This window comes from Mesoplodon mirus (genome assembly GCF_964341445.2).
Source record: "Mesoplodon mirus genome assembly, chromosome: 10".
Taxonomy (NCBI): Eukaryota; Metazoa; Chordata; class Mammalia; order Artiodactyla; family Ziphiidae; genus Mesoplodon; species Mesoplodon mirus.
In genome coordinates, this window is record NC_138986.1 from 13,824,655 (window position 1) to 13,851,790 (window position 27,136).

Consider the following 27,136-nt stretch of genomic DNA (forward strand, 5'->3'; position numbering starts at 1 on the left):
CCTTACTTGTCTTTTTGATAATAGCCATCTAATAAGTGTGAGATGATATCTCATTGTGGTTTGATTTGCATTTCCCTGAAGATTAGTGATGCTGAGCATCTTTTCATATACCTATTGGCCATGTGCATGTCTTCTTTGGAAAAATATCTATTCAGATCCTCTGCCCATTTTTCAATTGGGTTGTTATTTTTTTTGATGTTGAGTCACATGAGTTCTTTGTATATTTTGGATATTAACCTCTTATCAGGTACATCTTTTGCAAATATCTACTGCCATTCAGTAGGCAGCCTTTTCATTTTGCTGATAGTTTCCTTTACTGTGCAAAAGCTTTTTAGTTTGATGTGTATTACTAAGACTGATGTCAAAGAGCGTACTGCCTATGTTGTCTTCTAGATATTTACCTTTAGATATATCATGGTAGAGACTGTGTCCTCTTCATCTCTCTGCATCCCTTTGCACCACGCATAAAACTTGGCACTTAGTTGGTCTCAAGTGAACTTTTTAAAAAACAGATTTATTGAGGTTTAACTATTCAGTGAACTTTCAATAAATGAATGAAAATAAACATAGGGCTAACATATTGCAAATTTTAAAGCATTTGCTGATAATTTTTAAATAAATAATTGACTTGCCTAATATATTTGAAGTTTTACTGGCTCTTCCTTCAAGACAATAATTGGTAAAATGAATTATAAGATAAAATAATATAATAATAATTTCCAGAGTTGTGTAACTATGAATTTTTTTCATGATACAACTTCATGACATGTTATCTAACCAGATAATTTTTTTTCTTCTAGATGAGCAAGAGATAGTACAAAAACGTACTTTTACAAAATGGATCAACTCTCATCTGGCCAAGGTAAAGGAAAGTACCCAGAGTTCTATGTTTACTTAGTTTGAGCCAATACATCATTAAACGCACAGTTTAAAGTAATGCTGCTGTGGCTATTGTCACTATAACTAGTCAGTAATGTTGGCACCTATCAGTTTAATTGTGGCATCTGCTAACATTTTTCAAAGAATATTAACAGATAACCAGAGTCAAAAGCAGTTACTTCATTTCAATTCCATGAATCTTGATGAAATATTTCATTCAGTTATTTCTTCTGTACTGATGTGTCTCATATCAGAAGGAGAATTCATGCTGGAGTTTTGTTTGTGTTTGTTTCTATTTGGAGCAGATAAAAAGCAATGAGTAGTCTTCCCTGAGCAAAGAATTTTATCTAAGGAGATCGTGTCTGGGGCCCCCTCTCAGGTGCTCTTATAGAAGAGTAATCATCGTGGCAGGACGCTACAAAGGCTAATCAGTCTGAGATTATCCATACTGACCTTAGATTGTATCAGGTGACTGGGTATCCATACATTGTAATGACTTTGAACATAAATACTAACATAAAACAAATTTCCCTGTAGCTACATTACAAAAAAATTAATCTCTTATAATGCTGATGAAAAAATATGTGAACCAAAAAACATTGCATTTGTAAAAATAAACGCAGATGACAGGACAATTGTCTGCATTCAGTTAGAAGATCTTTGCCGAGAGCAGTGCCTAAAGTGTGCAAGGCATAATCCTACGAGCAGTTTTTGACTGGGGACTCCTCCAAAGCCTCTTTTCATAGTTCAGAAGCAAACAAAGCATGGCAACTTATTTCAGTCCCATTGTACAAACTGACTGCTTATTGTGTGTCTATGATAGGCTTTGGAGACAGGAAAAAAGCTAGTAAGACACTTTCCCAGGCCTTGGGAACCTCAAAATCCAGCAAAAACAGAAGACCAGATTAATATCTAGGGCTTCCCTCGTGGCTCAGTGGTTGAGAATTTGCCTGCCAATGCAGGAGACATGGTTTGATCCCTGGTCCGGGAAAATCCCACATGCCGTGGAGCAACTAAGCCCGTGCACCACAACTACTGAGCCTGCACTCTAGAGCCCGTGTACCACAACTACTGAGCCTGCGTGCTGTCACTACTGAAGCCCACGCGCCTAGAGCCCGGGCTCCGCAACAAGAGAAGCCACCACAGTGAGAAGGCTGCGCACCGCAACGAAGAGTAGCCCCCGCTTGCTGCAACTAGAGAAAGCCCACACGCAGCAACGAAGACCCAACGCAGCCGGAAAAAAAAAAAAAAAAAAAAAAAAAAAGCTTAAAAAAAAAAGAATAATGTGTCTAGATACAGGATAAAATGGAATTGTCTTTCTTATAATCTCTCCAAAAGCCACTTGGTAAAATGGGAATTTTCTGGCCCAGTGGCTGCACCCAGAATCTGCCCTGTGACAAGGCACTGAATGCCCTTAGGGCTCATTTTCTCAAGCTTTGGCTGGTGCCATCTGGCCCCAGCCACTACTTATACTCCAGAATTGTCATCATTTGAGGACAGTATTTTTTTTTCCAAAATGGAAATAGAGTTATTGTTTTTTCATATCATAAAAGGTTACATGCTAATTGTAAATTATTTTGATAATAAACTTCTTAGAAAGTTTAATGCAAATAAAAATCACCTTAAATTCCATAAGCCTGATATCACCATCACTGACATATTGATCACCATTTTTCTACACGCTGGCATACACAATTTCACATAAGTGGTTATAGACCACTTATTCTGTATTCACTTATTCACTTATTCTGTATGCCTTTATTCACTCAGCACATCTGCACATCTTCCCATGTGACTAGATACAGAGCCACATAATCATTTTAATGGCTGAATAATACTTTGTCATTATAAATATAATAAAATTCTTTATAAATTATAAATCATAATTAGCCAGTTGTCTATCAATGGTTATATAATTAGTTTCTAGTTGGTTAATATTATATAAAATATCACAGTGAAAGTCCTTGGGCATATATATCTGTACATTTGTGTGATTATTTTTCTTAGGATAAATTTCTAGAAGTGGGTGGATAGTCCACAAGTATACATATTTATAACTTTAATATATACCAAGAGCTTATGAGAATGCCCATTTCCTTATACTATTAATCCTCTTTAACAGTACTTTCCAATCTGGTGAAAATAGTTTATAGTTATTTTTATATTTTTTAATAGGGTTGAATATCTTTGCAGAAGATTTTAAAGCAGAATTCCTGGGACACACTTATCTGTGTTCTGAATTCTTAAAAAGAAGCTAAAATTGGAATATGTGCCATGGCACACAGTATACAAAGGGCCTTTGTGGAAGGATTATATGCCAAGAATTTGTTTTCTAATCTGTTTTTATCACCATTTTATCATTGTTTCAAGTTACTTTACATATTTATGTGATAACTGGGTATTGGAAGGGGCTCTACCAGTGTGTACCCTTTTATGTTCTTTTTTTTTTTAGTTCTTTTTAGTTTCTTTTTTGTTCCTTTTTTTTCACTCCTGCTATTTCCCGTCTAAATACCTAAGTCCTACCCTTAATGTGTAGCACGTACCTCTCTCATTCATGAAGTCATTTCTGACCACATGTGAGACACTGAGCAAAGGTTCCAGAATCTTAGCAGTTTCCCCTGCACTCCCCCCAGCGCCATCCCCCTGCCTTCTCTGCTGCTCCTGCCTCAGGTTTGGTAGAATCAGAATCTCAGCACTTCTCCAGAGCCTGCAGCATAGGTGGAAAAGTTCAGCATGTCTTTTTTTTTTAATGGGCTCAGAGTATTTTAATTTAAAAATATGCTAGAGATTAGAGATTTCATGTATTTTGTGTATGTGTGGCCTGTGGGTCTATGAGTATCTGCCTATGCTAGTAGAAGATAGCTATTTTCTTTTCTTTTCTTTCTTTTTTTTTAAAGTATTTTATATATTTATTTATTTGGCTGTGTCGGGTCTTAGTTGCGGCATGCGGGATCTTTCATTGCAGTGCGCAGGCTCTTTGTTGTGGCATGTGAGCTCTTTGTTGTGGCGTGTGAGCTTAGTTGCCCCGCAGCATGTGGGATCTTAGTTTCCAGACCAGGGATTGAACCCATGTCCCCTGTATTGGAAGGTGGATTCTTAACCACTGGACCACCAGAGAAGTCCCTAGTTTTTTTATTTTTTTTTTTAATGAGAAAGAAATTTTTCTTTCTTTTTTTTTTTTTTTTTACTTTTGAGTCATTGCATTTGGATTTACCACTGCATTCTTTTTTTTTTTTTTTTTTGGAATACAGTTGATTTACAATGTTGTGTTAGTTTCTGCTGTACAGCAAAGTGAACCAGTTATACATATACATATATACACTTTTTTTTTTTTTTTTTTTTTTTTTTTGCTGTACGCGGGCCTCTCACTGCTGTGGCCTCTCCCGTTGCGGAGCACAGGCTCCGGACACACAGGCTCCGCGGCCATGGCCCGCGGGCCCAGCCGCTCCGCGGCACGCGGGATCCTCCGGGATCGGGGCACGAACCCGTGTCCCCTGCATCGGCAGGCGGACTCTCAACCACTGCGCCACCAGGGAAGCCCCCATATATACACTTTTTTGAAGATTCTTTTCCCATATAGATCATAACAGAGTATTGAGTAGAGTTCCCTGAGCTTATTAATTATCTATTCTATATATAATAGTGTGTATATGTCAATCCCAATCACCCAGTTTATCCCCACCCTCCGCCAGTATGTCTTAAATGATTTTATACTTTTTCATATCTCACCTTCCCAACAACATTGTAAAGTCTTCAAGACATGTGCTAATTCTTGGAGTTCTTTGTAAATCCTAATAGCTCTAAGCACAGCACTGAGTACCATGCAGAGGGGCTTAACGAAGCAGCAACAGCAAAGGTTCTTTATCTTTACTTATTTTGTTAGAGTAGGAAAAACATCAATCACATGGGGAAAAAAATAACGATTAATGTTACCCAACATTATCTCCCAAAGGCCCCACTTCCAAATACCATCACACTGGGGGTTAAGGCTTCAACATATAGATTTGGGTGGGGGGACACACAAACATTCTGTCCATAACAGGCCACAGGTTCATCCTGAGGTCTGGCTTGAAGCACATGAGAATTTCTTCCAACCCTTGGTCCAAGAATGATGTAAGTAATGAGCTTGTCTCCTCTTTCATATCAAATGTTTGTTTGTGTTTCAGTTCCTATTGTACATAGCACTGTGCTTTGGAATGGCTTCAGATATCTAATAACCAAATCCTTCAAAATAATTAAAATGCATTTTATTCCTTGGTTGTGTGTGTGTGTTTCCTACAATTTTCTGTTGACATCTACCAATAAAGGCAAGGAAGTGACCCATGTCAAAAATATTTTTATGCTGGTGATCAGATACTAGTCTTACTTCACCTATTACTTATGCTATATAACATGCCAAGTTATTTATCTCTGAGAACAAGAAAGGAGAAGGTGCTAAGCTGGCAGGAAAAAAAGAGTTTCAACTTTCTTCTAGAATGCAAGTTGTAAATATTTTGCAGGATCTCAATTTTCTGGGAGCTATTGCACAAGTCATGGGAATTTTTGTGGATTTAAACTAGAGTGATAAACCATCTCATCCTAAATTCTGTGATTATGTCTTGCTGCTGCAATGCCTTCTTTAAAGATTTTAAGCAAGCTAAAAAAATAAACACCTTATTTAGAAAGAAAACTTTATATGTCAATTATATCTCAATAAAACTGGAAGAAAAATTATACCTGTTTTCTCAGAAATCTTCTTTGGAAATTGACTGTTTCCAAAAATAGCTTTAATAATAAGTTGCAGCAGGTTTATAGAGCTGGGATGTTGAATTGAGAAGCAAAAAAAAATTGATCCTCTGTTCTAAGATCATTCAATGTTGGGTACATTGGGAGATGTTCAAAATATGCTTTGTGGAGATAAATTTGGGGAGGGTTTTTAATGGGAATTTTTCATTTTTGTTGTAGGCTGCTTTGCTTAGTTGCAAATAGGAAACCTATTTACTGCTAATTAAATAAAACAAACTCTTTTACTGATGACATTTTATTCTATTGTAACAATTCTTTATAAATATTTTGACAGTAGTATGAAGACATAGGGTGCAAATAAGAGAGCAATCTGTTTTCAAAAAATACGCTTTTCTTAAAACAAAAATTTATATTAAAAATAGGAAAAAACCCGAGAATTTTCTGTAGATTACTCAAATTTGTGGATATAATTATCAGGTTTTAAAAAATATTTGCTTTCTTTTCAAATTGAAGTCTTCACACTTCTGAAATTATGCAAAACATTGCAAATCATAAATTGTCAACATAATGTAATATAACATCAACAAAAATTAGTGGGTTCTGTTTATTTCATATATCTGATAATTCCTTTCAGGAAGAGGACTTCATACTGAAATGTGGACCCTATAATTTTCTTCCTTTTTAAGAAGAAACCTGCCTCTTTCTATTCTGTTTGCTTTGTCAGTGAAAGAAGGTGGAGTATTTGTTTTTTAATTAGCCCAATATTGATCCAAGTAAGAGTTTTTCAAAGTTAGGTCCTGGTTCAGTGCTGGCTGTCATCACTCATTGCTAACTAGGATTTTAAATTGCAGGGCTGCTGTTTACTGAACTCATCATGTGCCCATTGCTGTGCCTTAGCAACTTTATCTTTTATTTTATTTAAATAACACAACAATCAAATATAAGTAGTATTTTCACCATTTTATAGATTATGAAACTGAAGCTTAGAGTTAATTAATAAGCTCAAGATCATATAACAAGTACGTGGAAAACCAGATTTCAATCCCAGGACTCCAAAGTTTGGACACTAACCATTGTGTTATATACACCATGCTTCTTTCGTTTATTTATCTATTCATGTAGCAAATACTTTTCAAGCACCTATTATGCGCTAGGGGTTTTGGATACAGTGGTGAACAAAAACAGATATAGTCCGTGCCATTATGAAACTGACAGGCCAGCAGAAGAGACAGCAACTACAGAGATGTGTGTATGGTAAATTCCACAAGCAGAGAAGTACAGGGTGTCAGGGATCACAGGGCAAGCGCAGCCAACCATACAAGTAACCTGAAGGGGGGCATCAGAATAGGTTTTCAGAGGAAGAAACATTTAAGCTGGAGCCAGAGAAATGTCTTGGGATTGGGTAGGTGAAGGAACTAATGTTTTCAAAAGTTAAGAGGTAAGAAAGAGCCTAGCACAGTAAAGGAAATGAAGCTCAGAATACCTGAAAATGTGGGTTCCCAGAACGGGTTGGCAACAGACGAAACTGAGAATCGATCAAAGGTCAGCCATTAAAAGGGTTTGGATGTTGTGTTATGGGCACCGGAGACGTTAAAGAATCTCAGGAAAATGAAATGATCACTCTGGGCTAAACCCCTCTCTCAACCTCTCTCTCTCTCATCTCTCTCTCCCTCCCCCACCTCTCATTTTCCCCACACACCCCTCTCACATAAATTAGAGCAGGAACCAGTAAAATTGGAGGTGGAGTGAATTTGCAATAACTCAGATAAGAGGTGAGGATCCTTTGGACTAAAGTAGTGGTGGAGGAATGGAGAAAAGTGGATAGATTGAAAAATGGGTAGGTGTGGACCCGATACAACTGAGTCATCAGTTGGAAGCTGGAGGAGAAGGAATCAAGAATGACTTCTAGATTTCTGCCTTGAACAAATGATTAGGATCATTCACGGAGACAGAGAATACAAGAGACTTGGGGGAAAGCTAATAGGTTCAGTTACACAGAGGGAAATGACTTAGTAGAGATGAACACATTTCATTTGGCAATTAGAAGTCATTAGGCATCACTGGGAGTGGCCAAGTCGTGGCAGAAACCCGACTCTAGAAAACTGGTAAGTAAATGAGAGGTGAGGATATTAGGACCTGAGTGTATATTACATGTTAAGGAGATAGAGTATTAGCTAAAGCAGAACATGGGATCTGGTAAGAGCTGTTTCAATAAAGAGTGATCTTAAGTGTGTGTCTATGGAAGGGAATGATTAAGAACTGGTAGAGAGGGATAGGGTGAAAATGAAGGAAAACAAGCTTATTTTAAGATACAAGACTCCTCCTAAAGAGGCAGGGTGGGGAGAAAATCAAGAGGACCGGTGGAGGTTTTTTCCAGAGGAGAGACAGCTCCCAATCTCTGAGGCCAGAGGGGGAATAGAAAGGATGGGTGTGGATGTGCCTAAGTTTGGAATGGGGGGGGAGAGGAAGACAGAGTTGGGTGGACTTGAATTTGAGGGGATTCCCACCTAATGACTGCAGGTTTTTTAGGTCTATCAGAATAGTCTGCATTTCTAAGCAGAAGAATTTATGTTAGGAAGAATATTTTTCTTAAATTGGCAGTTAAAACTACATTAGATCTTTCACATTTAAAAATGTATTTATCTTAGCAAATTCCTAAATTTTATGCAAGATCCATAGGCTATTGTACAGTGTCACCTTGACCCCCAAAGGGGACAGATTAAAGACGTGTTTTCCAAAAATCTTTCCCCTAAAATTTTATTTTTAATTAGAAAAAAGATAATATAAGTAATCTTAACATTAAACATCGGTTATACTCTTATCAAATAATTGTAGTTTCACATTTTCTCTAAATTTGTCAAATGGAATAGAGTGTTATATTTAAATACCTTTGATTAAGTCTTTATGATATTTGACTTTGAAATAAATATATGATTTGGCATTAAGTCCTTTGGGAAAAAAATATGTCAGAGATAACCATCGTTTAGTGTTTCTATAAATGGAGCTTCTCTTTCAATTTGCAATAAACAGCCCTTTCTCCATCTGCCAGCCTTAGATCTAAGGGGCCATTAAGTATAGGCACTGAACATTTTAAATACCGACTTTTGGATGACCTCGGGCATAATATAAGCATCTCCTCACTTTTTAGATGAACTGAACAAAAAAGCACCGTTTAAAATTATTTATATTCTGTATTAGTTTGCTAGGGCTGCCATTACAAAGTACGATATACTGGGTGCCATAAAATGAGAAATTTATTATCTCACAGTCCTTGAGACTAGGCAGCCATGCTTCCCTCTGAGATTCTGGGCAGAATCCTTCTTTGCCTCTTCCTAGCCTCAGTTGGAGGCCTGGAGTACCTGAGGTTCCTTGGTTTGTAGCTGCATTAGTCCAATCCCTGCCTCTGCGCCTGTCTAGGACTGTGTCCAAATTTCCCCTTCATGTAAGGACACTGGTCATATTGGATTAGGACCCCCTCTCCGGCCCTCCCCCACCGTGACCTCATTTAAACTTGACTACTTCTCTAGAGACCCTGTTTCCAAATAAGTTCACATCCTGAGGTACCGGGATTAAAACTTCCATGTATCTTGGGGAAGAGCACATGATTCAACGCAAATGTGCTCTATTAAGAGCACGTTTTGTTTTAAGACCAAGTCAGATTCATATACTCCTTTAAAAGGAATACTTTTGATTTTCCATGTTTGTTTGTTTTTTTGTTTTGTTTTGCGGTACGCGGGCCTCTCACTGTTGTGGCCTCTCCCGTTGCGGAGCACAGGCTCCGGACACGCAGGCTCAGCGGCCATGGCTCACGGGCCCAGCCGCTCCGTGGCATGTGGGATCCTCCTGGACCGGGGCACGAACATGCGTCTCCTGCATCGGCAGACAGACTCTCAACCACTGCGCCACCAGGGAAGCCCTCCATGTTTGTTTTTAAATAATTCAAACTAATAATGACTTTGACATCTTCACAGTCATAAAATATCACTTGGGTGGCTGCTTTTATTCTTCTTCAGTTGTCTTTCCACCAATGGTGCTAAAAGATAACATGGAAACGCTTTCGAAATTGAAATTTGAGCCCATCTGTTTCCTTGTACACACTTTGGTGGGACTGTTCATGAACTAAGATGAGGAGATGAGGCGAAGAGGAAAAAGTAAATGTAATAATACACCCCAGAAACCATTCTTTAATTGATTTTCTAAAACTAGTTTGATAATCTCAAGCATAACGATAAATTAGTTATTTCCAAATATGCAACTAAAATATTACAAAGAAAATCATCATTTCAAAATGAATGGCATTTAGTTTATTAATAGGATGTATTAATTTATTAATAACAAAGATGTAGCTATAGCAGTGTCCATGCGGTTTAATAAAATTTTTGACAACATTTGTCAAAGTTCCTTCTTTTAGAAATGTATTTTGTCTAGTCGTACATCCATTCAATAAATATTTTTAAATGTTGTTTGTATGCTTGGCAAGATTCTAGAATGTAGCAGTGAACAGAACAGGAAAAGTAACCCCTGCATTATGGTGTTTATATCTCAATGGGGGAGATGGACAGAGGAGAAGGAAAATAAGCTGTTCTGTTGAGAATAGACTGAAGAGGGACATGTGCCAAAGGAGGAAGATAAAGTAGGAGATTGTTGAGTCATCCAGGTGCGAGATGGCCGGCTTGGACCAAGGTCATAGCGGTGGAGGTGGTGAAAAATGGCTGGATTCTAGGTGAGTTTTGACAATAAAGCCACCACGATTTGTTAACAGATCAGCTGTGGAGTATCAGCAAAACATAGGAGTAAAGGATAACCCCAGCTTTGTCCTGAATAAAACAAATAACTTGAGGAGTGTGCTTCTTTTAAACTATATAGTGAAAAAAAAAAAAATCATTACATGTGAAAGTTGTTAAGAGCAGTTTTCCAAGCAGATTTAAAGTTGGGCTGGAGGACAGTTATTGCCTTTGGGATATTTATTCCAAATTGAATTAAATAATTAAGGAAATGGAAATGGTTATGCAATTTGTCATAGGAAACAGAAAAGAATGGGAACTATCTTCTCACTTTTGCCAAGCAGAGGTGGAAAATAATCAGAACAATGCTTTTTTAAAGGGAGTGAAGGGGAAACATATCATACATAACATTTAACAAAAAAACTACTTCACCTTGTTTCTGGAAATACTGGTAATATCTAATTAGATTTTCTGGATAAGATGACAGAACCTTTTAGAAGTTGAATTAATTTTTTTCTTTTTTTTTTTTCTTTTTTTTTTTTTTTTTTGAGGCAGGGCTGGACCATACAAGGAGCTAGTTTATTTATTTATTTATTTTTGCTGTGTTGGGTCTTCGTTTCTGTATGAGGGCTTTCTCTAGTTGTGGCAAGCGGGGGCCACTCTTCGTCACGGTGTGCGGGCCTCTCACTATCACAGCCTCTCTTGTTGCGGAGCACAGGCTTCAGACGCGCAGGCTCAGTAGTTGTGGCTCACGGGCCCAGTTGCTCCGCGGCATGTGGGATCCTCCCAGACCAGGGCTCGAACCTGTGTCCCCTGCATTGGCAGGCGGACTCCCAACCATTGCGCCACCAGGGAAGCCCAGAAGTTGAATTAACTTTATCTGGCTCCTGTCAGCGGTTATGATGATGATTTTACAAACCTAGTCCAGCTGCTTTGGCATTTTTAGACAGTTTAGTGTGGCAGGCTCCTTGCCAACCATTGGGGGGTAGCTTGCTCTGCATCTGCTGGTCAACCTCTCTTCCCTTCCCACTCTCCTCTCAGTTCCTGTTGTTTAGCTTGCTGTTCCTGCCCATCAGATAACTGGAAGAGCATGCGAACACTCTAGGCTGGTCCTGGGATGGGATGTTCCCCCATACCCTGTCTCTCAGCCTGTGAAAAAGCTCCCACCTGAAACCTGGAAACCGGAGGCGGGAGTGGTTGGTCTGGCTTGAGAAATGAGGGGCCATTGTGTGCACACAGGTTTCAAGGTGCCCGGAACACACCTTGAGGTCCAGCCTCCACGTTGAGACCTCTTTATATATTGCACAGGAGGCCATCTGGGGAATATGTCAGGCCATGATATTGGATCATTTTCAGCAAGACTGACTGTGCTTGACCATGTGTATGTCTCAAATAAAGTAAAGCATTATCTGTGCCCTGGGTTCTTTCTTTAGGTCTTTTCCAGTTCAGTTTTACTGGTATCACTAGGTATCCAGCAATCACAAATTTTAAACCCGAGGATATGTATTTAGTAATTTAAAGTAAAATGCTATAATTTTCGTATTATACAATGTTTTAAGAGCTCTTTCCCCAAGAGGGAAAAGCCCTTAGTAAAAGACTGCCCAATAGTTGTGAAACTAAAAGTGATGATGGTAAGTGAGGACCTGGGTTGGTCCTGGAATGAGATGGGTGATTCAGCCCTTTCCTTTGCTGAAGACTAAACCCTTCATGCTGCAGAGCTCCTTGATAGCCGTGTAATATTTACCACTAAGGGGCTCTAAGATTCTTGCATATGTGTAGATACCTGCTGATGGAGCCATGATATGCTGGTAATGTTTCAAGGTAGCTTTGTACTTTTCCACATCACTGATTTTGTTCAAACACCCAAAGCTTCTTTCTTCTTAATTGATGTGCATGTGTTTGCCCTATTAATGCAAAGTTAAAAATGCTAAAAATAATTTTAGTACATTAACATTTTATAATTTTGGATATATAGGCATACACTTGTCCATGCAAAATGACTTTCTTTCTTTCTTTTTCTTTCTTTCTTTCTTTCTTTCTTTCTTTCTTTCTTTCTTTCTTTCTTTCTTTCTTTCTTTCATGTTTGTTTATCAATAATACTCAACTGTTCCTACCTTCTTCATTTACCACTATCAATTGATCAAAAGTTTATAAAACATCTTCTCATATTAAATACAGTCAGGTTCCCCTGAAAATGCACACTGGCATCAATAAAGAATGCATTTATTAGGACAGGAATAAAGACGCAGATGTAGAGAATGGACTTGAGGACATGGGGAGGGGGAAGGGTAACCTGGGATGAAGTGAGAGAGTGGCATGGACATATATACACTACCAAATGTAAAATAGATAGCTAGTGGGAAGCAGGTGCATAGCACAGGGAGATCAGCTTGGTGTTTTGTGTCCACCTAGAGGGGTGGGATAGGGAGGGTGGGAAGGAGAAGCAAGAAGGGAGGAGATATGGGGATATATGTATATGTATAGCTGATTCACTTTGTTATAAAGCAGAAACTAACACAACATTGTAAAGCAATTATACTCCAATAAAGATGTTTAAAAAAACCCTGCATTTATTTTTGGTGGCTTGCATGAATCTCATCATGGAGTGGGAGAGCACTGAAATAAATGTACATTGTTAAGTTCAGGACAGTGTTTACAAAGTAATAACAAAAGAGGCACACATGTCAGTTGTGCTTTATTTTGTTGCAAGTGAATGAAATTGGTTTTAAATGATTTAACTAAGAAGTGAGATCTAGTAAAAAGGTACAGAGCGCCTCAGGGCATGGAAGGAAATGCTGACTGGGCGGGAAAGTGTTAACTCAGCAGGCCTGGGTTGCTCAAACCCTGCACATTCCAAATAAAGACTTGCCTTTAAGAATGGTCCTTGACTGGCTCCTGGGAGATAACTTCTGGGCACATGGAATATTCTGCCTGATAGAGGTGTTTTGTATGCCCGAGGCCTGGGGCCATGCTATACTACTTGATAAAATCAATTGATTTTAATGAGTTGTACAGTGAACACCTGTTTTTGCTGGGGATAGGGACAGGGGAAGACAAGACTGAGTAGCTGAGGTCAGTTAGGCAGGTGCTACATGCCTACATGACAGACTCCAGATAAAAACCCGGCATCAAGGTTCAGGTATGCTCTCCTCATTGGCAACATTTTACACCATTGCTGGGGAAAGTCAGCGTGTCCCTGTGCACATCCACTAGAGGGGAACCAGTTACTCAGCACTGGAAGCTCTCATTTGGTTCCTCCTGGACTTTTTGTTCTGTGTGCCTTCTCCCTTTGCTGATTTTAATGTGTCCTTTCACTGTAATAAGCTGTAACCATGAGTATAGCATCTTTTCTATGTCCTCTGAGTCCATCTTGAGAGTCATCAAGCTAAGGAATGTCTTGGGGACCCCTGACACACTGACTAACCCAGGCAGGGAGAGTGGCTCTTGGGGTCTCAGCAGCAGGACCTTATGTCACTTGTCCTTAGGTCATTGCCATGTGACAACTTGGTTCCAGCCATCTTCTAGATCCAAGTAGAGAATGTGATGGGCCCAGCTCTGGTCACTCAGTTAACAAAAGATGAGGGTGTAGCACAGACATGACCACAGGGGGACATGGTGTGAGCTGGGATGATTCGTGTCTATTCCAATGTATATTTATATACATGTGCTTCTATTATTACCTTTTAGTCTTTCTTATATCCTACTATTATTTTTAGTCTTTCTTATATCCGTTCATATAAAAGTGGCTTTTTATTAATAAATATTTTGTTCCTAGTAGAGTGGCAGGCACCTTAGCTGATCAGTTAATACTTTTCATATTGATGTTAAATAAAAATCACATTTATAGGTTTGTGTGTTATTCAGAAAAAGATGCTAATACCTATAATTTTATACTAAGCTTTCTAACAAGGTGGCTCAAAGTATAATAAACCTGGGCTCAAACCTAGTCAGTTAGTAGGAGTGTGATCTAGGCCAATGGTTTAACCTCTCTGAGATTCAGATTCCTTGCTTTTAAAGAGGGGGTGATACCCCCATATGTGGTGGTTATGAATATCGAGTGAGGTGACATGTACAATCCCTTAGCATTGAGATGTTCACCAATGTCTCATTCATTCTTTGCTACCCTTTCCATTCTCCTTCTTTGCTTCTTCCTTTCATTTCTATTAAAACACCTACTAAATTATATATAATGTATAAATATCTAAGCCACAAACATCTAGTACATATTGGAGTTCATATATGTAGTCTATAATAGTGACTACCTTGTCATATTTACTTTATGCACCAACATTTTCATTTCTATTTAGTTTTTTCACTTTATTTGTTTATTTTCTTCCAGTTTTATAGAGACAATGGACATATAGCACTGTGTAAGTTTAAGGTGTACAGCATGATGATTTGACTTACACACATCATGAAATAATTGCCAAAGTAAGTTTAGTGAACATCCCTCATCTCCTATAACTACAAAATTAGACAAATAGAAAAAAATTTTTTCCTTGTGGTGTGAACTCTTCGGATTTACTCTCTGAACTTTCATTTATAATAAACCGCAGAGTTATTGGTATTTATCATGTTGTACATTAAATCCCTAGTACTTGTTTATCTTATAACTGGAAGTTTGTACTTTTTGACCAGCTTCATCCAATTCACCCACCCCCCACGTCTGCTGCACAGGTTGCCTCCCTCTTCCAGGCCAGCAGCTCTTCCTAGACAGCTGGACCAGAGTAGGACCCTGCCTTCTGCTGAACTGCCACAACCTCTTCCCCTGCCTGATGGCCCTGCTGGCCCATCCACAGCCCTGCCTTTAGTTGTCCTTGACCTCAGATTCTGGAGACCCACCACAGCTGTGGGCTGCCTGCACCCTCACGAGGAGCAACAATTGCTGCTGCTCCCAGGCTCCTCCAGGGCCAAGTCCCCTTGAGAAAACCAAAAAGTCTGATCTCTTTTTCTATGAGTTTGTTCATTTGTTTTTGAAGTGTCATTGACCTACAGCATTGTTAGTTCCTGATATACAACATAGTGATTCCATATTTCTATACATTTCAAAATGATCACAACAATAAGTCTAGTTACTGTCACCATGAAAAGACATTACACAGTTACTGACTATATTCCTCACACTGTACATTTCATAACTATGACTCATTTATTTTGTAACTGGAAGTTTGTAGCTCTTAATCACCCTCACCTATTTTTCTCCTGCCAACAACCCCCTTGCCTCTGGCAACTACCTGTTTTTCCTCTATATCTAGGAGTCTGTTTCTGTTTTGTTATGTGTGTTCATTTGTTTTGTTTTTTTAGATTCCACTTATAAGTTAAATCATACTGTATCTGTCTTTCTCTGACTTATTTCACTCATCATAATACCCTCTAGGTCCACCCATCATGTTGTCCTAAATGGCAAGATTTCACTCTTTTTATGGCTGAGTAATATTCCATTGTATACCACATCTTCTTTATCCATTTATCTATTGCTGGGCACAAAATATAACAATTCTAAAATCTGTATGGAAACACAAGACCCCAAATAGCCCAAACAGTCCTGAGAAAGAACAACAAAGCTGAAGGCATCATACTCCCTGATTTCAAACTATACTATGAAACTACAGTAATCAAAACAGTATGGTACTGGCACGAAAACAGACATATAGATTAATTGAAGAGAATAGAGAGCCCATAAATGAACCCACATGTATATGGGCAATTAATCTATGATAAAGGAGGTGAGGATATACAATGTGGAAAAGACAGCCACTTCAGTAAATGGTGTTGAGAAAACTGGACAACTACATGCAAAAAAAAATCAAACTGGGCTTCTTTCTCATATCATTCACAGAAATAAATCCAAAATGGATTAAAGACTTAAATGTAAGACTTGAAACCATAAAACTTCTGGAAGAAAACATAGGCAATACACTCTTTGACATCAATCTTAGTAATTTTTGTTGTTGTTTTTTGGATATGTCTCCTCAAGCAAGGGAAACAAAAACAAAAGTAAACAAATAGGACTACATCAAACTAAAAAGCTTTTGTACAGCGAAGGAAACTAACAACAAAATGAAAAGGCTGCCTACTGAATGGGAGAAGATATTTGCAAATCTGATAGTGGGTTAATGCCCAAATTATACAAAGAACTCATGCAACTCAATATCAAAAAAACAAACAAAATGCTATTGAAGAATGAGCAGAGGATCTGAATAGATATTTTCCCAAGAAAGACATACAGGTAGCCAACAGGTACATGAAAAGATGCTCGACATTGCTGATCATGGGGGAAATGCAGATCAAAACCACAATGAGATATCACCTCACACCTGTCAGAATGGCTATTATCATTTCTATATAGTTTTAAAATGTGAGAATTCCTTAAATTTTCATTTCATGCCAAATAGTTATGCCTTTTTTCATGAAAATTATCCTCATAATCCTTCTCTCCTGAGTGTTGCACTTGTTTGTAGGGACATAAAATCAGCATGTCATATAGCAAACATGGTCATCCTTATATGAATGAAAATATGAAAGTAAATGGTGGATAAGGATTAAACATGTATTGGTACTTATGAACTAGTAAAGTGACACAAGTTATTCACACACACACAATGTTAAAAAATGGATTATTTTTCCCAAATGCAGGAAATGGTCAGTAAAAATTATGCCAAAGGTATCTGTGCTTTCTTAGATTTCATAAAGTTCAAGGAGAAACATTTGATCCCATTTAAGTCCTAAGAGAGAGGGAATGAATCTCATTACATGGCGTTAAAACGACTGCAAAAATAAAGGGAGAGGAGAAAAAAACAGAAAAAAAAAAAACTCTATGAGATCTGTTCCACTCTTAAGTTAACTACCAAGGGCATTGCCAGGCATGTACATTTTCCCTGAGTTTCTAGAGACTTTAGACCAGGCAATACTCTGACAGCCAGAATTTAGAGCTTAAACCTAGTTTGAGGAGGGTTTCTAGAAGGGAGTAGCCACAGAAGCCAAGTACCTCTTTCTCTCTTCTTTTCTCCATCTTCCTCTCCCCTCACTCAGTCAGGACATTCCACTCTTTGAGCATCTCAGATTCGGCATGCGTATCTGTAGAATATCTAAATGTGATTCACAGGGCCAATAATTTAATTCTTCCAAATACTGTGCAAAAGAAAGAACGTATCATAATTTTATCTTAATAAAAAATAGATAGCTGAGGTCTTAAAAAGTGCCCAATAGATTTCTGTCTAGTGCTTGAAACTTCAAATTCTCAAGCCATCGGAACAAACCACATTATCTTTATTTTCCATTAACTCAGGCTCCAGTGAATTACCCTCATTTCTAACTCTTTCTTTTGGCCTCCAGCACCATGACCTGAATCCTGCCAAGTAATCAGATTATGTTGTGAATATGTATATATATGACAAAAGAGGCATTTTAGATGACAGGTTTTCTATTAAAACATTGTTTCAAAAAATAAATGCGGTGCTGTCACAATAGTAAAGGCCCCTTCTAGTTGATCATTTGCTATATGTAAACAGTACTTTATACAAAATGGGAAAGCAAAACTTGTCCAATAATTACTAGGACTTTTCTTATTCTGGTGTCATTTTTGATAAATAAAGTGTTTTGATAAATAAAATGGTTTACACAATATTTACATTATGTACAATTGGGTATAACTTGTAGAAAAATAAAGATCATTCTCTAGTATTCACTTTTAATTAATTAATTAATTTTTATTTATTTTTGTCTGCACTGGGTCTTTGTTGCTGCCTGCGGGCTTTCTCTAGTTGCGGCGAGCAGGGGCGACTCTTTGTTGCCGTGTGCAGGCCTCTCATTGCAGTGGTTTCTCTTGTTGTGGAGCACGGGCTCTGGGCGCACAGACTTCAGTAGTTGTGGCACGCATGCTCTAGAGTGCAGGCTTAGTAGTTGTGGTGCATGGACTTAGTTGCTCTGTGGCATGTGGGATCTTCCTGGACCAGGGCTCAAACCCATGTACCCTGCATTGACAGGAAGATTCTTAACAACTGTGCCACCAGGGAAGCCCTAGTATTCACTTTAGCTAGCTCTTTGCAGGAAAGGTGGCCAGAGGTTTATTTTCTTCCTCTTTTACTGGTTGAGGTAGTAAGTCAAGAATTTATTACATGCTAGGTTCTATAATTCAGAGTGTTGAAAATACAATAGCTGCATATTATTAATTACATAAAAATTTTTATTTTAAAGAAAAATATTTTCTCCAATCTCTACTTAGTCTGCTAATAGCCATCAGACTACATCTCTTTACTTTGTGTAGGAAGATACTGGCGAAAAATTTTTCAGAAGCAATTCATGTTTCCTATAAAAAGAGAAATTTTTGCCTCATGTCCTTATTTGTGTACATCTCTCCAAGATTCCAAAAGGTATTTGCAAATAAACATCACATATCTCTGTTGAGATATCTATGTGTTTACTACCAACTAGTGCTAAGCACTGTGCCTAGTATTATGTATTTAAAGATATATTCAACTTCCTTGTCCTCCAGAAGTCCCATGATCTGAATTCCTGGGCATACAACTTTATAAATAACTATAATGCAATGCGGTCATTATAATCGGAACAAATGCACTTAAGACAAAATAAGTAATTTAATTCTAGTTGGAAAACTTGAAAAGATTACATAAGAGCTCAGTCATAAAAACTGACCAGGAATTTGCTAAATGGGAAAAGAGGAAAGTGAGACTATTCTAGGCGTCTCTGTTCTTGGAATAAAAACTACCTATTCTTTTTTTCCCATACACAGACTAGGAACTCATTCCTTCAACAAGTTTTTAATGAGTTCCTACTGTGAACAAGACATTCAGAAGCAAGATGCTTCTATGTGTTGTGCTGTAGTCTGTGATTGCCTAGAACCTGGAGAACATTTTTCTTTACCCATCATATATATGTACTACATTTTAAGAACCATTAATATGAGCATAGGGACTGCAAAGGTAATTTTTTTATTTTTATTTTACAAAACTTCATTCATTCATTCAGTCAGTCAGCAATGTATGTTGAGTGCCTGCCATGTGCTCAACAATGTTTAGGAAAGAACACTACCTGCAAGGAAGGATTCAAGAGTCACATCTAGGGCTTCCCTGGTGGCGCAGTGGTTGAGAGTCTGCCTGCCGATGCAGGGGACATGGGTTCGTGCCCCGGTCTGGGAAGCCACATGCCGCGGAGCAGCTGGGCCCGTGAGCCATGGCCGCTGAGCCTGCGCATCCGGAGCCTGTGCTCCACGACAGGAGAGGCCACGGCAGTGAGAGGCCCACATACTGCAAAAAAAAAAAAAAAAAAAAAAAAAAGAGAGTCACATATATCCAGACAAAATTTTGTAAAGAATGGAGGAGTCAGGATTGAGTTTGGTGAATGGCTACAGTTAGGAAGAAAGGACAGAGAGAGAAGGAGAAGAAACCTGTGAACCAGGCAGGCTGATCGAAGAAGTTTGGGGAGGAACAGCTCAAGGAGAAGTTGGTAGCAACAATGTCCAGTGCAGAGGGACTGATGGGCTACTGGCTTGTTCAGCGGTCAGAGCTGACCTAGAGGCCACTTCTAGGAGTGTCTAGAGGGGCATGGAGCATGTGGAGCACAAGTAGCGATGCCAGAGGACACACATGAGGGGCAGAACGGGGTCGAGAGAGAATGTTCTGCAAAGTGGTAGAGACCTGTGTACGTTTAAAGTCAGAATGATGGATGGATGGATGCAATTTATCAGTTTTGGGGTTTTTTTTTTTTTTTTTTTTTTTTTTTTCTTTTTTTCTTTTTGCGGTATGCGGGCCTCTCACTGTTGTGGCCTCCCCCGTTGCGGAGCACAGGCTCCGGACGCGCAGGCCCAGCGGCCATGGCTCACGGGCCCAGCCGCTCCGCGGCATATGGGATCCTCCCAGACCGGGGCACGAACCCGTATCCCCTGCATCGGCAGGCGGACTCTCAACCACTTGCGCCACCAGGGAGGCCCGGGGGGTTTTTTTTTGGTGTCCAATTTCTTGGACTCTTTTATTATTTCATGAAAATTCTCTGCTTTATTTAATTTTTAAAATATATTTTCAGGTTAACACAATACAAGAAAAATTTCATTTGTAGTTTTTCACAGAATACATCACATATTTATTAACTTTTCCCCTCATTATTCCACTGTATTTGTATTATTAGGATACAAATGGACATTTTGAAAGAGAAATAGACCATATTTTTAATGATTATATATAGCTAATACCATAATTCTGATTCTTATCACATCAAATATTTTGCATTGTAAATGCTCACTTTATTCTGAATAATTTTATTTATATGCTTAGAATATAAAGTCACTATTACGTTTTTGCTGTATAAATAGTAAGCAGTGTGAATAGTGGAATTTAAAAGAGAAAGCTTGAAAATGAAAACTGTTATTTTTGAACATGTATTTTGCAGCATGAGAACAAAATGTATTCAGCTGTTCATTTTACAAAGTGAAAAAAATGCATTCACAATTAGAATTGTTTCATTCAGAGACACTAATTCATGCAGTCATAAGAGAAATATAAATGTGCCATATCAGTGGGTAGAGAAAGTCACATTTCAGTAAAACATTTGGTGATTAAATATCTCTTCAAAGAACATTCTTTCTTTCTTTCTCTCTCTCTCTCTCTCTCTCTCTCTCCCTTTCCTCCCTTCCTTCCTTTTTCTTTCTTGATAGAAAGAAAGACAATTGAAAGTCAAGTAGATAGCATTAGGCCTTTAACATGTTCAGTGAGAATTAGAAAACTACAGAGCTTGATCCAGGTTATAATTTTTTTTTTTTTTCTTTTGGTGGTACGCGGGCCTCTCACTGTTGTGGCCTCTCCCGTTGCGGAGCACAGGCTCTGCACACGCAGGCTCAGCAGCCATGGCTCACGGGCCTAGCTGCTCCGTAGCACGTGGGATCTTCCTGGACCGGGGCACGAACCCGTGTCCCCTGCATCGGCAGGCGGACTCTCAACCACTGCGCCACCAGGGAAGCCCTATAAATTTTTAAAATTCATATTCTGTGAGAAATCTGAGGTCACCTAATTACTGTTGACCATCAACTTTGACATCATCGCTTTTTTACTTTCTTATGAGGCAAGAGATACCTAATTTCAAGATTTCATGAACTCTAGTATACTAAGTATTTTCATAATCTTCATAAAAAACAGAAGACCCTCCATGAGTTGAAAATGGGCTTTGACTTATTTCTCCAGTAGTGGTGATAGATTTGCCTTGATCAGTCTGTACTCTTGTGCTTTTGATCCTTTGGGTTCAATGCCACGCTGTGAGAGAGGTTTGCTGGATTTGCCAGCTTGTGCAACAGAACGGACGTGGCCAGCTAACCCACAGGAGGTTCAGTCTGTCCCTTTGGCTGTGCTAACAGTGGTCCCACAGCAGGTCACTGAGTTATTGAGGTTACCCTGGAGAGAATCTTCAAGGAAATTTGGCACCTGCCTCAGCCCAGTAATGTGCTCACTCAGGGTGAAGGTATGGAGGTTGGTCCAGTTTATCTGGGGTACCACCTGTTCCCTGTTTACGTCCTGCTTTAACCTCTCTCTTATCTTTTATGTTTATAGTATCCTCTTTTCCTTCCCTTATTCCACACCATCCCACTCTTGTCAAAACTCCCTTTCTAGAAAGACACTGGTGTGTATGTGAAAGCCCAAGCATGAGGTTCTTGAATGTTAAGTTTACCTCCAAAGGGTCGTTTTTCTCTTTGCAGCCATCAAAAGGTAATTGCCAACCATATTCTAAATAAAGGATTTTGGCATTTAGACATTTTTCTTCAAATTTTGCCACAGTGAGTAACAAATGTCTGACAGAGAGTAAGAGAAGTATTTTTTGCATTTATTCATTTTTTTATTTTATAGCGGAAACCCCCAATGGTGGTAGATGATCTTTTTGAGGACATGAAAGATGGTGTGAAGCTGCTCGCTCTGCTGGAGGTCCTGTCTGGGCAGAAGCTGGTAAGGATGTTTTCTGTGACCAGACTTGTCAAACTTTTCCCATTTGGAATTTGGGGGCTATGGAGTTGGGAGTATAAAGGGTGCTACCCACGTAAGAGAAAGTTTTTCTCTTTTGCGGTTGGTAATACACAGGGAACACTAGTCTATCGGTCACTTCTGGGAACAAGGAATAAATTTCCTTTCTCATTCCTGCACACCTGTAGTATATTTAAAACATTATGTATAGTGATAGTAATCCTAGAAGTAAGAGTAAAGAACTTCATCGATAATCACTCCTGGTTAACTACTGCATCTGTGTGGCATCCAGGAAGATTTGTTGGAAATTAACATCTAATGCACTTTAAGTGCTTACTTTCCATTTGGAAAGGATTGTTGGTCCATATCTGTGTATTTATATAGTTGTTGAAAATTAAGCCTTGAAATCAGCGTGGCATTTTTCATCTGCTTATGGACATTCTCTGTCATCAGTCGTTTGTAATAGGAGCAGCATGTTCAGAATCATTTGTTGTTAAGCTCAATGGAACCAGCAGAGTGAAAAACAAATTTACAGTGACCTATAAAATCTATTTTTCTACATTACTCGAATAATAAGATATTTATTTCTTTCTGACATGTTTTTTCATTTCAGAGTAGTAGAGAAGTAAGTAGTTTGCAAACATAGATTATTTATGTAATGTTTACCATAATTTTTAAAAGGCTCTCAGGAAATAATCTTCAGAATGTTGTATAATGCACTAGACATGGGGCCCAAAATTGGGGGTACTAGTTTTTCTTAATCTGTTGCATCATGACAAAGAGGTACACAGTCATTATTACTTGGATAATTGATTTTTTTAAAAGTGTTTTTGCCTGATCATAAATTTCCAGTTCATTTCTTGTGGGGAGCCTTCACCATAGCTTTTGTAACAGAGTTGTTTCTGGGAAGATACAAACTGATAATAATAATTTTGTGTAAGTCATTATCTACTTGAATTCATATTATAGCAGATGCTTTTGGTGCCCCCAGCGCCATCTCAGATCACCTCTGATTCCAGCAGCTGCAGGAGTGGACATGATCCACACCCTCCATCAGCATCTCAACTCAAGCACTGGCAGCTTGTCTCTGGATTTCTGCACTCAGGGCTTTTATCAAAGCTGCAGGTTGCACAAGGCAGCCCTGAAGTGTGGGAGAGTTAATGGTCCCAAACGGGATGGGAGTCTGAATAAAAATTCCAGACTGGCATTTGTAGGAGGGATGATTCCAAGGCTTATTTCACACATGAGGTAGAGTGCCCCATTGGATCCCCAGCAGAACTGAGCCATGGTTGCCTATTGTGGAGACCCTTAATAGCACATCGTACTATTATTGATTATTATTTATTGATTTTTCCTCCTTCCCTGTCTCACTCTCCATGCATTCTCACTCCTGCTACCTGGGATCACTTCCTCGGTCACCTGCATGTACCCCTGTTCTTATCTCAGGCTCCACATTGGGAGAAATCAAAGAAGACACATATGAAAAGCCAGTTTGGAATAAACAGATATATGCATGAGCTAAATAAACTGGATTAACATTAGGATGTGGGGGTCATTGACCTGAAATATATACTCCCTTGGTGGCCTGTTGTAACTGGCTATCTTCATATACCCTCCTGAATTAAGCTATTTACTTGAAGGAACCTTCATTACAATTCAGATGGGTATTTAAGAAACCTGTCATTCTAAGTGTCATTATAATTCTGCCATTGTACTCGGCCAACAGTATACAGAAACCTCAATGGGCATTACCTGCCAAGCTAAGCGATTCTAGAAAGAGCGTATATTTTGATACAAGAATCCTACTTCTGTTTACGTGCCCTACTCATTTCGATGTGTTTACAATGATAGGATCTGGAAGCTAGAAGCAATTTCAGAAAGAATCTCAGCATTCTCATTTAACAGGTAGAAAAACTGAGACACAGAAGGACAGCTTCTGATTTAACTTTTATTATTTATTTTTACTGAACCCTTCAAGATTCTGAATTATATAAAATGAAATTATTCTGAAATTATAAATAAACCATCACAATGGTTATTTAAATTTTGTACATGTAGACATTTTGGTTCAGGACCACATTAAGATGAAAAGCATCATTTAAAGGACTGAGTATCCTAGGCATTCTTGTAGAGCTCTCAAAGAGAGAATGTGAACAAAAGCATTTCCCTCAGGAGTGTTAGCACTGTTCAGGAAATCTATAATTATCTCATACGTACAACTCTATTAAAGAGCACTATACTTTAAGATCATGATTCACATAGCCCAGGACTCTGACTTTGACCATGATCATCTGGGAAATTCAGCCAAATACCTTAGTATTCCCTTTACCACCAGCATCTCAAGGTAAGGGAGTACTCTCAGTATCTTAGTTTCTTTTAATAACCTATTGTGACTCTCTTGCCTATGATTTTATTTCAGATGCTAGGGAGTTTTAAGTTTTTATAATTATTATTCTTGGATTTCTCTGTGCCCTTTGATTATTATTTGTAGAACATTTACTCTTTGAATGGATCGGTGCTTATATGTCTTTAATCACACATAAAGATAGGAACACTAAATGTAATTTTATACTTAGGATATTTTTTAAGAATGTGAAGAATTCCATAGAAAAATTAAAAATAATAGAAGCAATATGAATAGAGCTTAAGGACTGCAGAGAAATTCATTTCTTATGTATTTTGTTAACCTTCTGTATAGTATTATTAAAGACTCCTTAACACTCTGCGTTCAAGAGGAGCTTAAAAATCCACTTAAAAGTGCACATGGGCATTCTTAGGAAATTGGGAGCATTGAAGGCCCCTGCACGTTCACCAGGTAACTTTGTTAAACATCAATCATATATTGAGAGTAGAAGTCAAGTCTGCAGCTGGGTTTGGCATTATCTTTTGACTGTTCAGCTAACATATCTGGAGTCTCTATATAGATAAGGCACTGCCTTTGCCCTCTAAGGAGAACAGAGATGAATGAGGTATGGTTGGTGCCCTCAAAGAGCTTGTAGCCTGGTAGGGAGGATCACTGTATTAATTAGGGTAGGTCAGTTGTGTTAAAATAGATGCAAATATGGGGTAGAACTATACAATAGATGTTTATACCTTGCTCTTTTAGCCAGGATACAACCAAAGAAGAAAAGCAGAGAAAAGATATTTGCTTTACTAGATATCAGGTCTTACAGAGAAGCTTTATCACATAAGATAGTGCGGTGTTAATACGGGGATGGGCATATTGACTAATGCAATAGAGTTGAGAAACAGACCAAGGCATGAATGGAAATTTAGTTTATGTCAGAGGTGGATGTCAGATCTGGGAAGGAAAGATGGTTCAATAAATGGAAGAGCAAGAAAATGGTATAGTTGGATCCTTATCTCATGGCCTCTATAGAAATCAAATATACATAGATAAAGGCCCTAATGGCAAAAATACTTAAAATTCTTAGAAAATATAGGTGAATATCTCTGAGACATCAGGACAGGGAAAAAAATAAGGCAAAATATATTAACTATAAAAGATTGTTACCTTTGACTATTTTTAAATTCAGAACATTTTTTAATCAAAAAACTTTAAAGAAAGTGACAAAAAAAGTTAAAAATTGGTCAAAGATATTCACAATACAGGTTACAAAAGGATTAAGAAAGGATTATATCAAGAATATATGAGGTACATCTTCAAAACAGTGAGTACAAACAACCCAAGAAAACTGGACAGCTACATGTAAATGAATGAAATTAGAACACTCCCTAACACCATACACAAAAATAAACTCAAAATAGATTAAAGACCTAAACATAAGGCTGGACACTATAAAACTCTTAGAGGAAAACATAGGCAGAACACTCTTTGACATAAATCTCAGCAAGAATTTTTTTAACCCACCTCCTAGAGTAATGAAAATAAAAGCAAAAATAAACAAATGGAGGAACCTCCATACTGTTCTCCATTTACATTCCCACCAACAGTACAGGAGGGTTCCCTTTTCTCCACACCCTCTCCAGCATTTACTGTTTGCAGATTTTTTGATGATGGCCATTCTGACCAGTGTGAGGTGATACCTCATTGTAGTTTTGCTTTGCATTTCTCTAATGATTAGTAATGTTGAGCATCTTTTCAGGTGTTTGTTGGCAATCTGTATGTCTTCTTTGGAGAAATGTCTATTTAGGTCTTCTGCCCATTTTGGGGTTGGGTTGTTTGTTTTTTTGATATTGAGCTGCATGAACTGCTTGTATATTTTGGAGATTAATCCTTTGTCAGTTGCTTCATTTGCAAATATTTTCTCCCATTCTGAGGGTTGTCTTTTCAGCTTGTTTATGGTTTCCTTTGCTGTGCAGAAACCCTGAGAAAACCATAATTCAAAAAGAGTCATGTACCACAATGTTCATTGCAGCACTATTTAACAACCAGGACATGGAAGCAACCTAAGTGTCCATCGACATCTGAATGGATAAAGAAGATGTGGCACATATATACAATGGAATATTACTCAGCCATAAAAAGAAATGAAATTGAGTTATTTGTAGTGAGGTGGATGAACCTAGAGTCTGTCATACAGAGTGAAGTAAGTCAGAAAGAGAAAAACAAATACCATACGCTAACACGTATATATGGAATCTAAAAAAAAAAAAAAAAAAGAAAGGTTCTGAAGCACCTAGGGGTAGGACAAGAATAAAAACACAGACTTAGAGAATGGACTTGAGGACACGGGGAGGGGGAAGGGTAAGCTGAGACGAAGTGAGAGAGTGGCATTGACATACATACACTACCAAATGTAAAATAGATAGCTAGTGAGAAGCAGTCGCATAGCACAGGGAGATCAGCTCAGTGCTTTGTGACCAAGTAGAGAAGTGGGATTGGGA

At 38.3% G+C, this 27,136-nt stretch overlaps 1 protein-coding gene across 16 annotated transcripts in view; it reads left to right on the forward strand.

Moving 5' to 3' along the window:
• SYNE1 (spectrin repeat containing nuclear envelope protein 1) overlaps positions 1-27,136 on the forward strand; it is a 472,944-nt gene that overhangs the window by 67,997 nt on the left and 377,811 nt on the right. For all 16 annotated transcript variants that reach the window (XM_082633720.1, XM_082633725.1, XM_082633723.1 and 13 more), the window contains exons 3-4: positions 801-862; positions 22,178-22,273. In XM_082633720.1, the coding sequence (XP_082489846.1) occupies positions 801-862; positions 22,178-22,273 (158 nt within the window). The remainder of the gene's footprint in view (positions 1-800; positions 863-22,177; positions 22,274-27,136) is intronic.